The sequence below is a fragment of the Ixodes scapularis genome, unplaced genomic scaffold (assembly GCF_016920785.2).
Source record: "Ixodes scapularis isolate PalLabHiFi unplaced genomic scaffold, ASM1692078v2 PGA_scaffold6__148_contigs__length_123643588, whole genome shotgun sequence".
Taxonomy (NCBI): Eukaryota; Metazoa; Arthropoda; class Arachnida; order Ixodida; family Ixodidae; genus Ixodes; species Ixodes scapularis.
The window spans coordinates 98,417,824-98,431,035 of record NW_024609881.1 but is presented as its reverse complement, the minus strand read 5'-3'; the positions used below and the strand labels follow the sequence as shown (position 1 = coordinate 98,431,035).

The window sequence follows — 13,212 nt, the reverse complement described above, 5'->3', positions numbered from 1 at the left end:
TACCTAGAGCAAGCGATGACCCAACAAGGAGCAGAAGAAAGGCTGTGGCGAGAAGGACCCTCATGACTGTGAAGTGCTCGAGGTTTTGTAGACTCCCTTGAGATGCCTTCCTAGAGGTGAGAGCTCTCTTTATACTAGGCGAGGATCCGGATAACACGGAAGATGTGCTGTTATCCTCAATAAATATTCTGGTCACCTGGCAATGCAAGATAAAGTCACGGAGCTGGCACATCATGTATGGTTCAGCATTTGTCCTTATCTATTGAGCACAGTCTGCTATTCTCGACGTTGTTTCTAAAACATACGGAATAAACAGGCACATTTCTCACCGACGACCTCTTTCTGTTTGTTATGGACCGCTGACGACGAAGTGTCAACATCCACAACTGATAATGCTTTTGAAATGCAGCTTGCATCTTTTGCGTCATCTCGAATGTATCAACGGAAGTCGCTGTATCCGTGTAGGTTGTGTTTTTCTAGAGCATAACACAAGATGAGTTACTGCTAAGTTTTAGCAGACCACATTTTTGTAAAGCGGTATTTACACCGGGAGCTCGTGCGTCCTATCCGAAGCATCGTTTGGATCACCGGCTTGGAGCCTTATTGCTCCAACGAAAATGATTTCCGAAACACCTGTGAAGTGTCTGCACGAGCTACTTAAATCATATTTTGTGGGTAAGCCTAGCACATACCAAAAAGTGTAATGTTTTCTTCTGGTGTCCTAATACCAGCCTCTGTAGGGAGTCCTCCCAACCCAAGAGGTTCGCGAAAACACCTTAAGAGCTATCGTTGACTCTCTGATAGACTTGATTAAATTTTCGGGGTAACGTATCAAGGCCATAATCATCCGATGATCTAACCTGCCCTTGCAAGAAATATTTCAGGCAGTGTATAGGAATCTTATTCACATTTTAACGAACCTTTCAACTCCCTATTCAGTCCCGTCGTATCGCCAACTTTCAGCAGCGTTTTTTTTTTTGTTTTTTTTATGGCGAAAGTTTTATTTTTTTTTTTTTTACGAAAGGTGGTTTTACCAAAACGTCAGCAAGCACGCGCCTCCGAAATAAAATACAAAGAAAAGCACAGCAACGCAGATGCTTCGTCAAGGAAGCCTGCAGGGCTGCTCGAACTTAAAGCGGACGTGCCCCAGAAATAAAACACAAAGAAAAGCGCAGCAACACGGATGCTTCGTCAAGGAAGCCTGCGGGGGCGCTCAAGGTCAAAGTGGACGCGCCCCAGAAATAGAGCACAAAGAGAAGCACAGCAACGCAGATGCTTCGTCACGGAAGCCGTCGTGGAGCCGGCGGAGTTCGCCGCGCCTGCGCAGTGGGGAGCGTCATGTCACCGCCGGAGCTCCGTGTGAAAAAAGAAGACGTGGCGCGCTGCTTGTAGGAATGCGCTGCCTGTAGAAATGCTTTCGCATTCCTAAACGTACGCAGTCTTAAGTGCCTCTCCCGAATTTTACTTTCATCAGAAGTTCATAGAGTGGGAACGATACAAGTGCTACAGAATTTCTATAGCCATGTTTCAATAGACTTTCTATCACCATATTTTTTGTAGAATTTCTATTGGACTCGATAGAATTACAAGATGCAGTGCGGAGAAGCGACATCAAACGCAGTTGGAACCACCTTGAGGAGTCTCCTTCTTTCGACTTATTTGGCAATATATTGGGAAAAAAGGGGATTTTGTGTTTTTTATGTTTGAACGTTTTTGAATCTTTATATTTGACGCACAGAAATAATTCGTACCGTTCATAATTGCGAAATTAGTCAAATACATATTTAATGACCTCCAGGCATCCAAAAACGAAATGAATTTGAGCCAGATTTTTCTGCGTGGTTCTTCAAGTTGTGACGTCGCCCTCATCACATTTGCGGTGACAAGTAGGCCTAGCCATCTCCTCTCCATTGCAGTCTTCTGTGGCTTCAATTTCTCACAACAATTTCTTAACACAATTTTATTTCCACTCTGCGAAATAGTATGGCTACACACATCTGTGGTAAAAGTCAAACGTGTTTTGTTTTACGATAGTTCGGGGCATCTTCACAGCTAGTGCAGAATTCTTGTTCTTAATATTGTTTTATCACAACCAAAGTTAGAATGCATGTATTTCAGAATATGTAGAATGCGAGTATGTAGGTTTGGGGGAATGTATAATTTTATTTTTATTTAAGAAAAATGTAACAGTAGCTTGTTAACCCCTTGAAATAGCATTTTTGCTATTTGTAATTACTTCAAAATGGAAAAAAGCGTTGCACGCAATATTTTTGTTGTTAATTGCACAGAGCTTTTGAAATGGTGCGAATCACTTTATTTATGTAGCCTTTTTAAGTGTGTTGCCAAGCCTCACATGTGCACAAGAACATGTTTTTTCTATGGATCTACATAGCACCGAGAACCTAAAAAACGCGCTAGATTAAATGTAACAAAAAATTACTTGTGTTATGAGTGCTCCATGGCGTGTGTATTTGTGATGTCTGCATATGGTGCACAACGTAAGTGGTGAATGCATGTTTTCATGTTTGTATTATAACAAATATATATATAGACTTCGGTTTCTTATCAAAGCGCATCTTTGCGCCCGCGATCCTGCTGCCCGGTGGCTGCAGTGCGAAGCCCCCTCCTCGCCTCCCTTGTAGGATGGAGGGAAGCAGGGCGCACGTGTGTTGTGACGTCGTGAGTGAGCAATTTTGTTAGTGTGTCTAACAGTTGTGAACGAAATAAAATGCACCAATTTATCAACTCACCAAGGTATGAGGCACCCGATATAAATAATAAATTTTCGCGCTAAACTCCTACTACTATTTCGAAGTCTAAGAATAAACGATACCAAAATTAATCCTCACACAGGAACTGTTTTACACCCTGAAATGTTGCCGCCTATATCTGTGTTCACCTCAAGAAGCGTAGTAAAAAAAGTCCGGCTCGTCGCGGAGCATTGCTGATTTCCCACTTTATGCTGACAATTAAAATATATGTAGGTGTAATTTAGATTACATATATGTTATCTTATCAAGACGTACGCGTTCTAAACGCGAAAAGCATCGCTTTTCCTTCCAACAACCAAAGTTTGTAACAACTACTTCGCGCCGCGTATGAACACTGCGCAAAACTTGCTATTTTCTTGAGGTGAAAATGAGTATAGTGAAGCTAAAAAAAAACGAATTTCCACTGGCTCTTTGGTATATTTTGAAGAAAAAATTATTCGCATACTGCGCAATAAAAAGTAGCAAGCTGGTAAAATTACGACGCCACTAAGGAAATTCATTCATGCCGATTCCTGCTAATAACACTATACATGTAGGGCTCTAGAGAGAGAGAAAAACAGCTAACTGCTTCATTGTCAGTTTTCTATATAATTTATTTTAATTTTAACGGTATTGAGCAACTGAGAACTAGGCGCAAAGGGAAACTCAACCCTGCCCTTTGTTTTTGACAAAAGAGGAGCACCACTTTTTTTTTCCTCGCCCTCGTAACAGAGCTTTTTTTTATCAATATTTTGCTACAGAAACAATAAGTAACATGGTCGAAAGGTAGTAGAATAAAGACTATGTAAATTTTAAAAAAATCACTGTAGCTTTCGGAAATCACACATTTACGTCGGCTGAGCGCAATTACTCGATGACAAAAAAGGAGTGCCTTGCAATCATCCTTGCACTTAAAGGTGCCCCAAGGAGGAGTGTGAGATCGCCTAAATATGGCGACAGCTAGCTCTGCGGCCTCTAAGCATCATAGAAATCTATAAATCATAACCAAACGCGGCCGATATTTTTTTATTGAATAAACCAAGCATAAATTTAACAGACCGAGGTTATCTCCGACGATGGAAGGAGCGTTGTGCCGGCATCCAGGACGTCATGTGACCAAAGAAAACACGAGATTTCGTTTAGACTGCAAACGCTGTTGCTAAAAGGAGTGTGTGCTTTTGTAGATGACAAAACAAAATGAAAGTACTCAAAGAATATTGATTTTTCGCGTTGAAAGAACATAATACTGCAATATTCGTCACGCGCTTATTTTCTTCTTTTTCCCTCTTCCTCGGGAGTGGTGTGTCCGGTCGTCGGCTCCCTAGCGCGCACTCGCTCGGTTGAATCGTAATCCGGGCTGGAAAGGCAACGAGTAGTGCGCATTCGAGATATAACTTTGCGGTTCCACCCGTCTGAGTCCCGAGGATCCTTCGCTTGCTATTGGCTGACAGTGGCCCTGGTTTCAGAGCATGCTCCTCCCACCGCCAGAGATGACCTCGGTAGGTTGCGATCTTTGATTGCTTTTTTAATAGGGAAATCGGCAGCGTATCGTCATGAATTATTAATTGTGGGATGCCACCAAGTCATGAATCATGAATTTGTGGGACAATACCGAAGCAGTATGGTCCTCATTATTCTGATTCTCTAGTGACGCCAGATAACCTCGAGGAACTGGTTCATTATACATGGTTAAGTGTTTGTGTATATTTATCGATTGGCCATAGGCCTCTGAACGCTCGTATGCTGACAACCTAGGACGAGCCACCGATGACAGGATCGAAAACGCGAGTTTCCATACTGACCCCCCCCCCCCCCCCCCCTAGTAATGTTGCTACCGTGCAGGCGAGGTGTACGAAATGAAATCCTGTTTTTTGTCCTGCATAAACAAACTACGCATCGAGGAAAGGTAGCCGTGGGGATAAAAAGCGAAGACTTAATCGCATGACAGTTATCTAAATTATATTATGCAAAAGAAAAAAAGGAATTGTCCATTAGCCGACGTCCGCCTAAGCGCCATATTCATTAAACCGTTATTTGAGATTGTGGGTACCGGTAGCCTTTATTTCAGTGACAAAACTGGCTACATAGAAAAATTATACTATTTTCTCTCATGCTGACAAGTTTGTTTCACTGATATAATCGCTAACGGCACCCATAATCTCAACTTTCTGGTTCGACGAAAATTATACTTATGTGAACGTCGGCTCATGGAAAAATTTAGATTTTCTTTAATATCTTTTGATCGCGGTAACATCATGTGCTTAAACATTAGAATTATGTTATCGTCTCTAGCGTCACGATCTCAGGGAGCCTCATCTTTGCTGCAATGTGTAGTTTATTTATGCGGACCGAAACGCCGGGTTTCATTTTCTCGATACAATCCTGTAGATCAAATACAGTTGACACGCTTAAGAGAGCGTCAGGCACCTTTTTGAGGCGCGCCCGCATGATGGCTCTCGTTAGATCTCGATACGCTACCAGCACTCCCTATAAACAGAAGTGGCGCAATACGGCGAGCAAGTGCTCTAACATGCCTCTTTGGCTCATCGGAGCATAAAGAGGGGCACGGCGGTCAAAAGGCAATACAGACAACGTGTAGATAACGCTCGACGATAAGGCAGCGGTGCTCGCGCCAACGTTGGGTGAAGTCGAGGGGAAACAAACGCACGTGGCCGCATTTCAGGGTGTAGAAAAGCAAGAGGTGCTCAAGAAGTAGACAAACTTGCACGCATTATTGACTGAACGTTGGAGGAACGTTGCCTAGAGTGGAAAGTAATTCTATTGTAGTTTTTACAGTAAACATAGAGCTTGCGCAAAATTCTGCGCAGAGAAAGCTTGCTGTGGAAGATGCGGGAATAAGGTACGGGAGGAGAAATCGAGAGCGGACGCGAAAATAGCGTAAAAATCATCAGAATTGTGCTCAGGACGCGTCGCAGGAGAAACAATGGCGCCACGATAGCTTATTGCGCAAGCACCGGGCTGCTGTCGTGTAAATGAAAATGCCCTCAGATTTTTCAAATACAAACTATGTTTCATTTCTTTTTATACATTTTTATGAACGAGCATCATGGACGACCGCTACGCTACGTTAAGGTTTTACAGAGATATCAAAATTAAACAAAAACATAAAATATGCTATGTAAATATAAAAATAAGTTTGTAGTTGGTGGTGGACACATTATGTTCTCCCCGCTCTTTCTCAACGGGATCAACTCATAAACACAACTGAAGAAAAAAAATGCTATCGTACCTAAAATGTGCGAATGGCCTGTACGAGCCACTCTAAATCATCTTTTGTGGGGCTGGCCAGCATTCAAAGCCTACCGTAAAACTACAGCGTGTTCTCTCGGTAACTCAAAAATATGTACAAATCCTTCCACCATGCAAAGTCACCAAAACTCCGAAAGGCTATACCGGAACGCCTCATAGACTTTATAAGGTTCACGGACCCACGACGCAACCCCATAACCATGCGACGGACTAAGCTGGTTAGGAAACACAAAATGTACTTGCGAGTAATAAGATGGTTACAAGCTTCGGTGGCCATAGTAAAATCAGGAAGTGTTTCTTAGTCCGGTAAATCCTTCGTCTGTCCATCTAAAGTTGTTTAGCTGGATTGATCAATGACTAACCAAGTTCCGAAAGAAAATAAAAATATAAACTACAAAGGGGTTTTTTAAGTGCCCACTAAAGTCATTCTGAACTTGATATCTTTTTGGTATATTTTAAACTGTGTTTTATTGGCTTTGGTTGCTTTCAAACACAAACTAATTGACCAGATAGAAGCAAAGTAAAACCAAATTTGTTCAAGGTTACATCATCCGCCTCCGGCGGATTGTAACAAGAAAAACGATCGAAATTCGCCGACACTAGCGTATCTCGAGAAACATTTCCCTCTGTATATGCATTTTTTAATATATCTCGATGCAGAGATGCAGAAAATTTAATGTATATCTAAAGTAGTATCGCGATACATAAGATCGCGATCCTCCCGAGCCTGGCTGGTGCTAAACTAGCTTACCCTCTACAGGCAAAAAATAACTGGCATATCGGGTTTGATTCGTTTGATGTAGAAGGACCTTGTTAAAAAAAGAGATTTGTTTAATGTTTTCAGAAAAAGTTATGTATTAGCTCTCTCGTTCCAATGAGTGACAGTGACCTTCAAACGTGTTATAGAAACAAAATTTTAAATGCCACCTGAAATGCCAAAGACGTCCAAAAGTCAACTTAAGTTTTCACACATTTTTTTACGAAGTGCTGCATTTGTTTAGACTGCTCACATTTTTTTCTGGTTGCAGGAAGTAGATCGGATTATTTTTTGAAGAAACTGTTCATTTTCAGTATCTCTGCCAGTTTTTTTATAAAATCCTAATCTGGCAGCAAAGGTCAATTTCGCCTCAGATTTGGATAATTTTTAATCAGGAACAATTTCATAAGATCAATATTTGAATTGCTAAAATACGTAAAAAATTTAATTTAATAACAATGTAAGATTTCCTTTTCATTTTTTACAAAGTGTTTCCTCCTTTCAGATTGCCCATATTTTTTGGTAGCAGGTAGTAGAGTTGTTAATTTTTCAAATTAATTAACTTATTTTCAGTACATATCAACTAAAGGGCGTATCGGTAAAATTGACTGGCCACAGAAAGAATACAAACTCGCGACGTAGGACTATGAACGCATGTTTGTCGTCCTTCGTCCCGAGTTTGTTTTATTCTTTCCGTGGTCAGTCTGTTTTCAGTAAGAATGCTAATTTCATTTACCTTTTGCTAGCAGGGGCAGTTTTGCCTCACATACATATTATTTCAGGAAACAAAATCGTTAAGAAATCTGACACGAAAAACTATCAGTGCGTGGCAATGAACATAGCTACGGACTGCCATACTTGTCGTCGACATGACCTATCTTTTGATATCTGATATTGTTGGCATTCACAAAAAAAAAACAAGAAAAAAAAACGACACCTTTTGGTGACTGCCTAAAAAAATTAATTTGGGAAATTTTTGAGGTAATGCTTTTTCGAATCGTCCTTTTATTTATTTTTTTCTCAATTGTGTATTGGTTGGGGTTGGAAATCACAATATCTAATAGATGCATTGTTTGAATTTAGTTTTGGATTCTAACCACATAAACCATAGTTGAATTTATAAATCAATTATGACCTTCAAGCACCAAACAAGAAGTGCTGCATGTGCCGCAAAGTAAACCGCACCACCGACCGGAAAGAAATTTGCCACGTTTTTGACAAGGAACAATCCGCCCCGAGTGACACAGGTGTTTCTCTTCACATTCCCCTATCCTGTGGCAACTGTTACATCGGCCAAACTGGTAGGTGCGTACATGACAGGACAAGAGAGCGTGCAGCATCTGCCAGGAACTACACCAGGCCATCTACCAGCTCTTTGTTACAGCTGTAAATGCAGTGCAGTGTTCAGCAGCATCACCATCCAATGAAGAAATAAAACCAAAACATCCGTATGTAAGAGAGGCGATTGAAGCTATAATCATTAAAGAAAACTAAGCAACATACGTCAGCATGACTTCTATCAAGCTCTACAGAAAAACAAACAAACATTAATCGCGATTATTCATGTTCATCTGAAATGCAGGTCATTTGGAATTAAAGACGAAGAACCAAAAGAAGCAGATATTCTTGGCACATGAAGAGCAAGAAGTCATTGATAGTCCATAATCAATTATCCAGTGGTATCTATGTTTTTTTTTCTCTCTTTTTACGTTCACGTTTTCGTCTCCCACATTCAAGATAGCCCTAGCATAGTATCCTAGCTCAAGTCAAGAACGTTATTCAATTCTAAAGAGACGCCTTGCGGTACAAGGTTTCCGCCGGGCACACCGTTGTGCCGGCGCATGCGCATGACCCTCCGAGCAGACGAACATACAGCACACAAGGCTAGAACTCGGGAAGTCCGTAGCGGGTTCAAAGAACGCGAATCAGTCCCTTAAACGGCTGTCTAAAAAAAAAGCGTTTATTTGGTTGACATTAGTCATTGAACTCTCAGCACCGATGTGATGCCTACTCCGCTGCAGCCATCACTTATAAAACAACCATTAAGGAGGCTACAGAATCTTTTTTCGACGTATTTGGCCGTATATGTTAATTAATAATCTAAAGCAGTTCTGGATTACTGTAGCTAAGACGGATCGGTAAGCCACACCCTTAAAGTTCAGACGACGAAGAGGTTCGCAGTACTTGTTGCGCCAGTGCTATGAACAAAGTGTTTGTTTCGACATTTTGTATAATTCCGAATCCCAGTCTCCCTGAATTGTCACTTTTTGCAATTTTTTCAATGGCCCCAATTTTTATCAACACTGGAGGTGTAGCATGTTTGATAGATAACCTTAAACAGTCTTCTTCTGGTATCAACAACGTTGGTTCAAAGTTTCTTTAAAAAAAACAAAAACAACATATAGTTCGATTACACTGATAAAACTTTTTGACCAATCTTTAGAAATAAATAATCCGCGAAGATTGGAAGATTAGGAGAGTGATTTCCTTGCCGAAACCAGGTGATAAATATTGTCCAAATAACTATCGTCCCGTGTCTCTAACTAGCGTTCCGTGTAACATTATTCACATCTAGCATTTTTTTTAGAGTCAAATTCGTTTTTAGCTTTTTTTTCAGCATGTATTCGAAAGGTCTTTCTCTTGCAAACCTCAACTCCTGTGCTTTACCTATTTCCTTCAATCTATTCTTGAGCGCGGCTCCAAGGTACGCTGTATTATCCTTGATTTTTCCAAAGCTTTTGACAAGGTATCTCACTTCTCCTCCTTTACAAACTAAGCAAACTTAATTTAGATCGCAATGTCGGTGCTTGGGTACACTCTTTTCTCACTAACCGATGGCAGTTCGTTACCGTTAAGGACGTTGACTCTGAACGCTCTCCAGTTACCTATGGTCTTCCCCAAGGCTCAGTTTTGCGGCCCCTTTAGTTTCTTATCTATATTCATGACCTACCAACAAATGTGTGTTCCTTCGTCATTCTGTTTACAGATGACTGTGTTTCTATATCGCGAAATTAACAACAACTCTGACGTATCCCTACTCCAGCCTGATATGAACCACATATCTAAATGTTGTAAAGTGTGGTGTGTCCAACTAAATACAGACCAAATGCATGTGTGTAACCCGTCTTAACACTTCACGCCCCGTTCGTTGTCTCGATGACATCAGTCTTGAACCTGTTTCATTGTAGAGGTCTCTGTGTGCTTATGTAACCTCTACCTTCCCTTGGAAAACTCACATTGGTTATATTGGTAGCAATGCTAATCGCACGCTCGGTTACCTTAAAATAACGTGTTTTTTGTACCTAGGTCATTGAAGTTACTTGTTTAGAAATTAATTGGAATATGCTGCGTCTAGCTGGGATCCCGGGCTCGAATCACTCATTTTAAAAATAGACTACAAAATCTTTCAGCACGTTTCCTACTTTCTAACTATCACCGCACCGCCAGTATACCAGCAACGAAAACCTGCTTATCACTACCGAATCTTTCACAACGGAGAAGAGCGTTCCGCCTATGTTTATTTCATAAAATATATTATCACCATTCATCACTCAGACTAAAACTGGTAACAGGTCCCCGTTACGTGTCAGCGCCCATTGACCTCAGACATAAATCTTTATCCCATCTTGCAATTATTTTATTCCCAACACCTCTTTTCATTAGAATCACCTCCCCACATCTACAATTATTGATATTCACTGTTTTAGAAATGACTAAATTAATCTTCATTTTTGTAATGAGTCACTGTAATTACTTAATTTCTTTGTTGTTGTGTGTTTTCATGCCTGTTTATTGACGTTATGTTTTTTTTTCTTTCTATGTAACGCACTCCCCTGTATGACGCTGTTTGGTCTTAATGGTATTAAAAAAAAGAAGTAAAAATAAAATTGTTTATAGAGCGCCGAGGATCCTCGTCGAGTACGAGGAACGGATGAGGCCCGGGGGAAAAAAAAACGAGAGCTGAAACGAAAATGACGTTAAAATCCTTACAATTGCAATCAAGTGGCGGCGCAGAAAGGACAACATCGCCACAATAATAGTGAATTACGAAAGCACCGAGCTGCTGCCGTTGTGACAGAGTTACGCGGTAGCTTCAATGCACGAAATTATAATTTTTTTTTTTACATTTATGATTAACTCACAGGCTTCATTGTTTGAACGGGAACCCTGACAGGTATATAAGCCCGTGGAGTTAAGCTCGAGACTATAGGCGAATATTCATCGGCGATGCAACATCCAAACATAAATATGCTTCTGCTGTCCGTTTTCCTGGGTCTTCTTGTGGCCTTTGCGGTGTCTAAGAAAGGTAAAACATCTTGTGGATTGGCTCTCCGTTTTCCTTTTTTTAAGACTCCTAACATTTCTGCTTTAATGAAGACAAGGGATTTGCTCACTCCGCTCAAAGAACGCGCAAATGCTTTTAGAAACTCGCGGCGAAATACATGGACTGCCTCGTCACGGCATTCATCATCTTTGAGTACTTTCAATCACCGTCTACCGCAATCACGCACAGTGAATGCGGAGAGATTTTGCGCTCTATTGTGCACGTGATTGGTTGAGCCGTGTATGGTGGACGCACAAAGACGTGTAGAGCCGTGAGGATATGAAATTCGGCGCAGCTTTCGTGGCTCCATTGAATAACCAGCTTTGGTTACTGTCATACTTAATCTAGAAGGGACTGGAGGCACCCGAAAATGCAAACTTTTTTTGATGCAAGAAGAGGGTTTTATCCAATGCGATGTCGACTTCTTACCCCGCGCTGGCCTCGGGTAAATTCTGTACAAGAACTCAGCATTACGGCTCTTTAATATATAAGGAGTGGAGAAAACTACTTTATGACGTCACAAGATTGGGTGTATCATTCACAAATAAAAAAATTCAGACCTTACCTGGCATACTTTTTTTTTATACAATTCGCTGAGCTTTCACAGTCACTGCAGTAGTCTCCCGTCGCTTGCATTTGCTTTTATTTCATTGGAAGTTTATAATACAGTTTGAGTTCCTGCATAACAAGTGCTTTCTGGAATTACTATTTCTTCAGTTAATCATTTTTGTATAATTTAGCCAAGCGTTTTTGTGACTCTTTTACACTACAGTAACAGAAGTTGGCCCAGTTTAGTGCTCCTTGAAAGGGGTAAATCTCCACATGGGCTTCGTGGCTAATCCTAAGTCATACAACCGACTGACACATTGCAACTATAGAAAATGTGGAACTACCTTTCAACATCTTTTTTTTAGTATACTAACAAAACCGCGGAACTCCCCGCATAGCTTATGCGCTGCAAGTCCTGAACGGCGCATGGGCCAGCACATATTGTCGCACCCTGTACACATCATACCCACTGCAAGTAACGAAAACCTGTGACTGGATACAAAAGCGTCGTTGAGAGTGCGTCTACAGAAATTAGCCTTTATACCCCTCTAAAATAGATACTCAATGAAGTAATTTTATCCTAAACTAGTTCACGTTTCCTTTTTAATTCTTATCTAGCTAGGGCGTACGAAATGATGCATGGTTTCATCTGTGTTCTATCGCTTGCAGTAGCGGCGGACTTGCCCTGGGTTTGTGGCCCCAGAGAGGTCTTCAAGGAATGCGTGAGCAGCACCTGTGCCGAACTTAGGTGCGACATGGAAGGCATGCCAGAAGCCTGCACCATGGACTGCACCAGCGGCTGCTTGTGCGCTCCAGGCTTCTACCGTAGGGGGCACAGATAATGCGTTCCCTTGAGCGAATGCCAAATTGAGCCCCTCAAGCCCATGCCTAAGGCTTGAACGAATTTCAAGGCCGTTCCGGACCTCACTTACGACACTGAACTGCCACTAAATAAAATCTGGATTATAGGCAAAGAAACTTTCGTTTTCTCGTGTTCTTGCTTTGGGAATTCGCGCGTGCCCAAGCGTAAGGACTGAGGGCAAGGTTGGTTTGTTTCCACAGAATCACTCAAGATGTGGCAGATTATTTCTGTTCAAAGAAAAAGAAAAGAAATTCAACTTCTATGGAAGTCTCCAGGACGTCTAGGAACAGAGGCTAAAATTCCATTTGAAAGGACTGCAAAGCAAAATCTTCCGTGTCGACACAGGTTATTCCCTCGATACCGTTTTATCGATATACACGTTTATTCCGACATCGAACTCAGGCTATGCAATAAGGAGGTTGGATTTGAAAGTATGACAAATTTACATACTATAAAAATAAAGGGAACGTGTGGGGTCACACAGGGACGGAAAAGCAAAAATCATGTTTAATTGCAGCCCTTCTGTTGCAAATGAAAATGTTTTGACGCGATGTGAATGCTTCACTTACCATTTATGAGTTAAATAGTCACAAAAATGCACGAGAAGGGAAATACAAAGAACCATGAAAACATGCAGAAATCGTTTCTGAGCAAAATTTCACATATTCCTAAAACTACAGCGCTTCAGCAAAAATGACTT

At 41.2% G+C, this 13,212-nt stretch overlaps 1 protein-coding gene across 1 annotated transcript; it reads left to right on the top strand.

Moving 5' to 3' along the window:
- The first annotated feature begins 11,004 nt into the window (after positions 1–11,004).
- Positions 11,005–12,573, top strand: LOC115309560. The gene is made up of 2 exons (XM_029967814.3): positions 11,005–11,083; positions 12,320–12,573. The coding sequence occupies exons 1-2, from the start codon at positions 11,005–11,007 to the stop codon at positions 12,490–12,492; spliced, it is 252 nt and encodes an 83-aa protein (XP_029823674.2). The 3' UTR covers positions 12,493–12,573.
- Positions 12,574–13,212: the final 639 nt, after the last annotated feature.

Excerpts from the sequence above, each read along its gene's own strand:
- LOC115309560 (XM_029967814.3), top strand. The coding sequence starts at position 11,005 with ATGCAACATCCAAACATAAATATGCTTCTGCTGTCCGTTTTCCTGGGT. Across the intron at positions 11,084-12,319 it reads CTTTGCGGTGTCTAAGAAAG|TAGCGGCGGACTTGCCCTGG; the intron begins GTAAAACATCTT and ends TATCGCTTGCAG.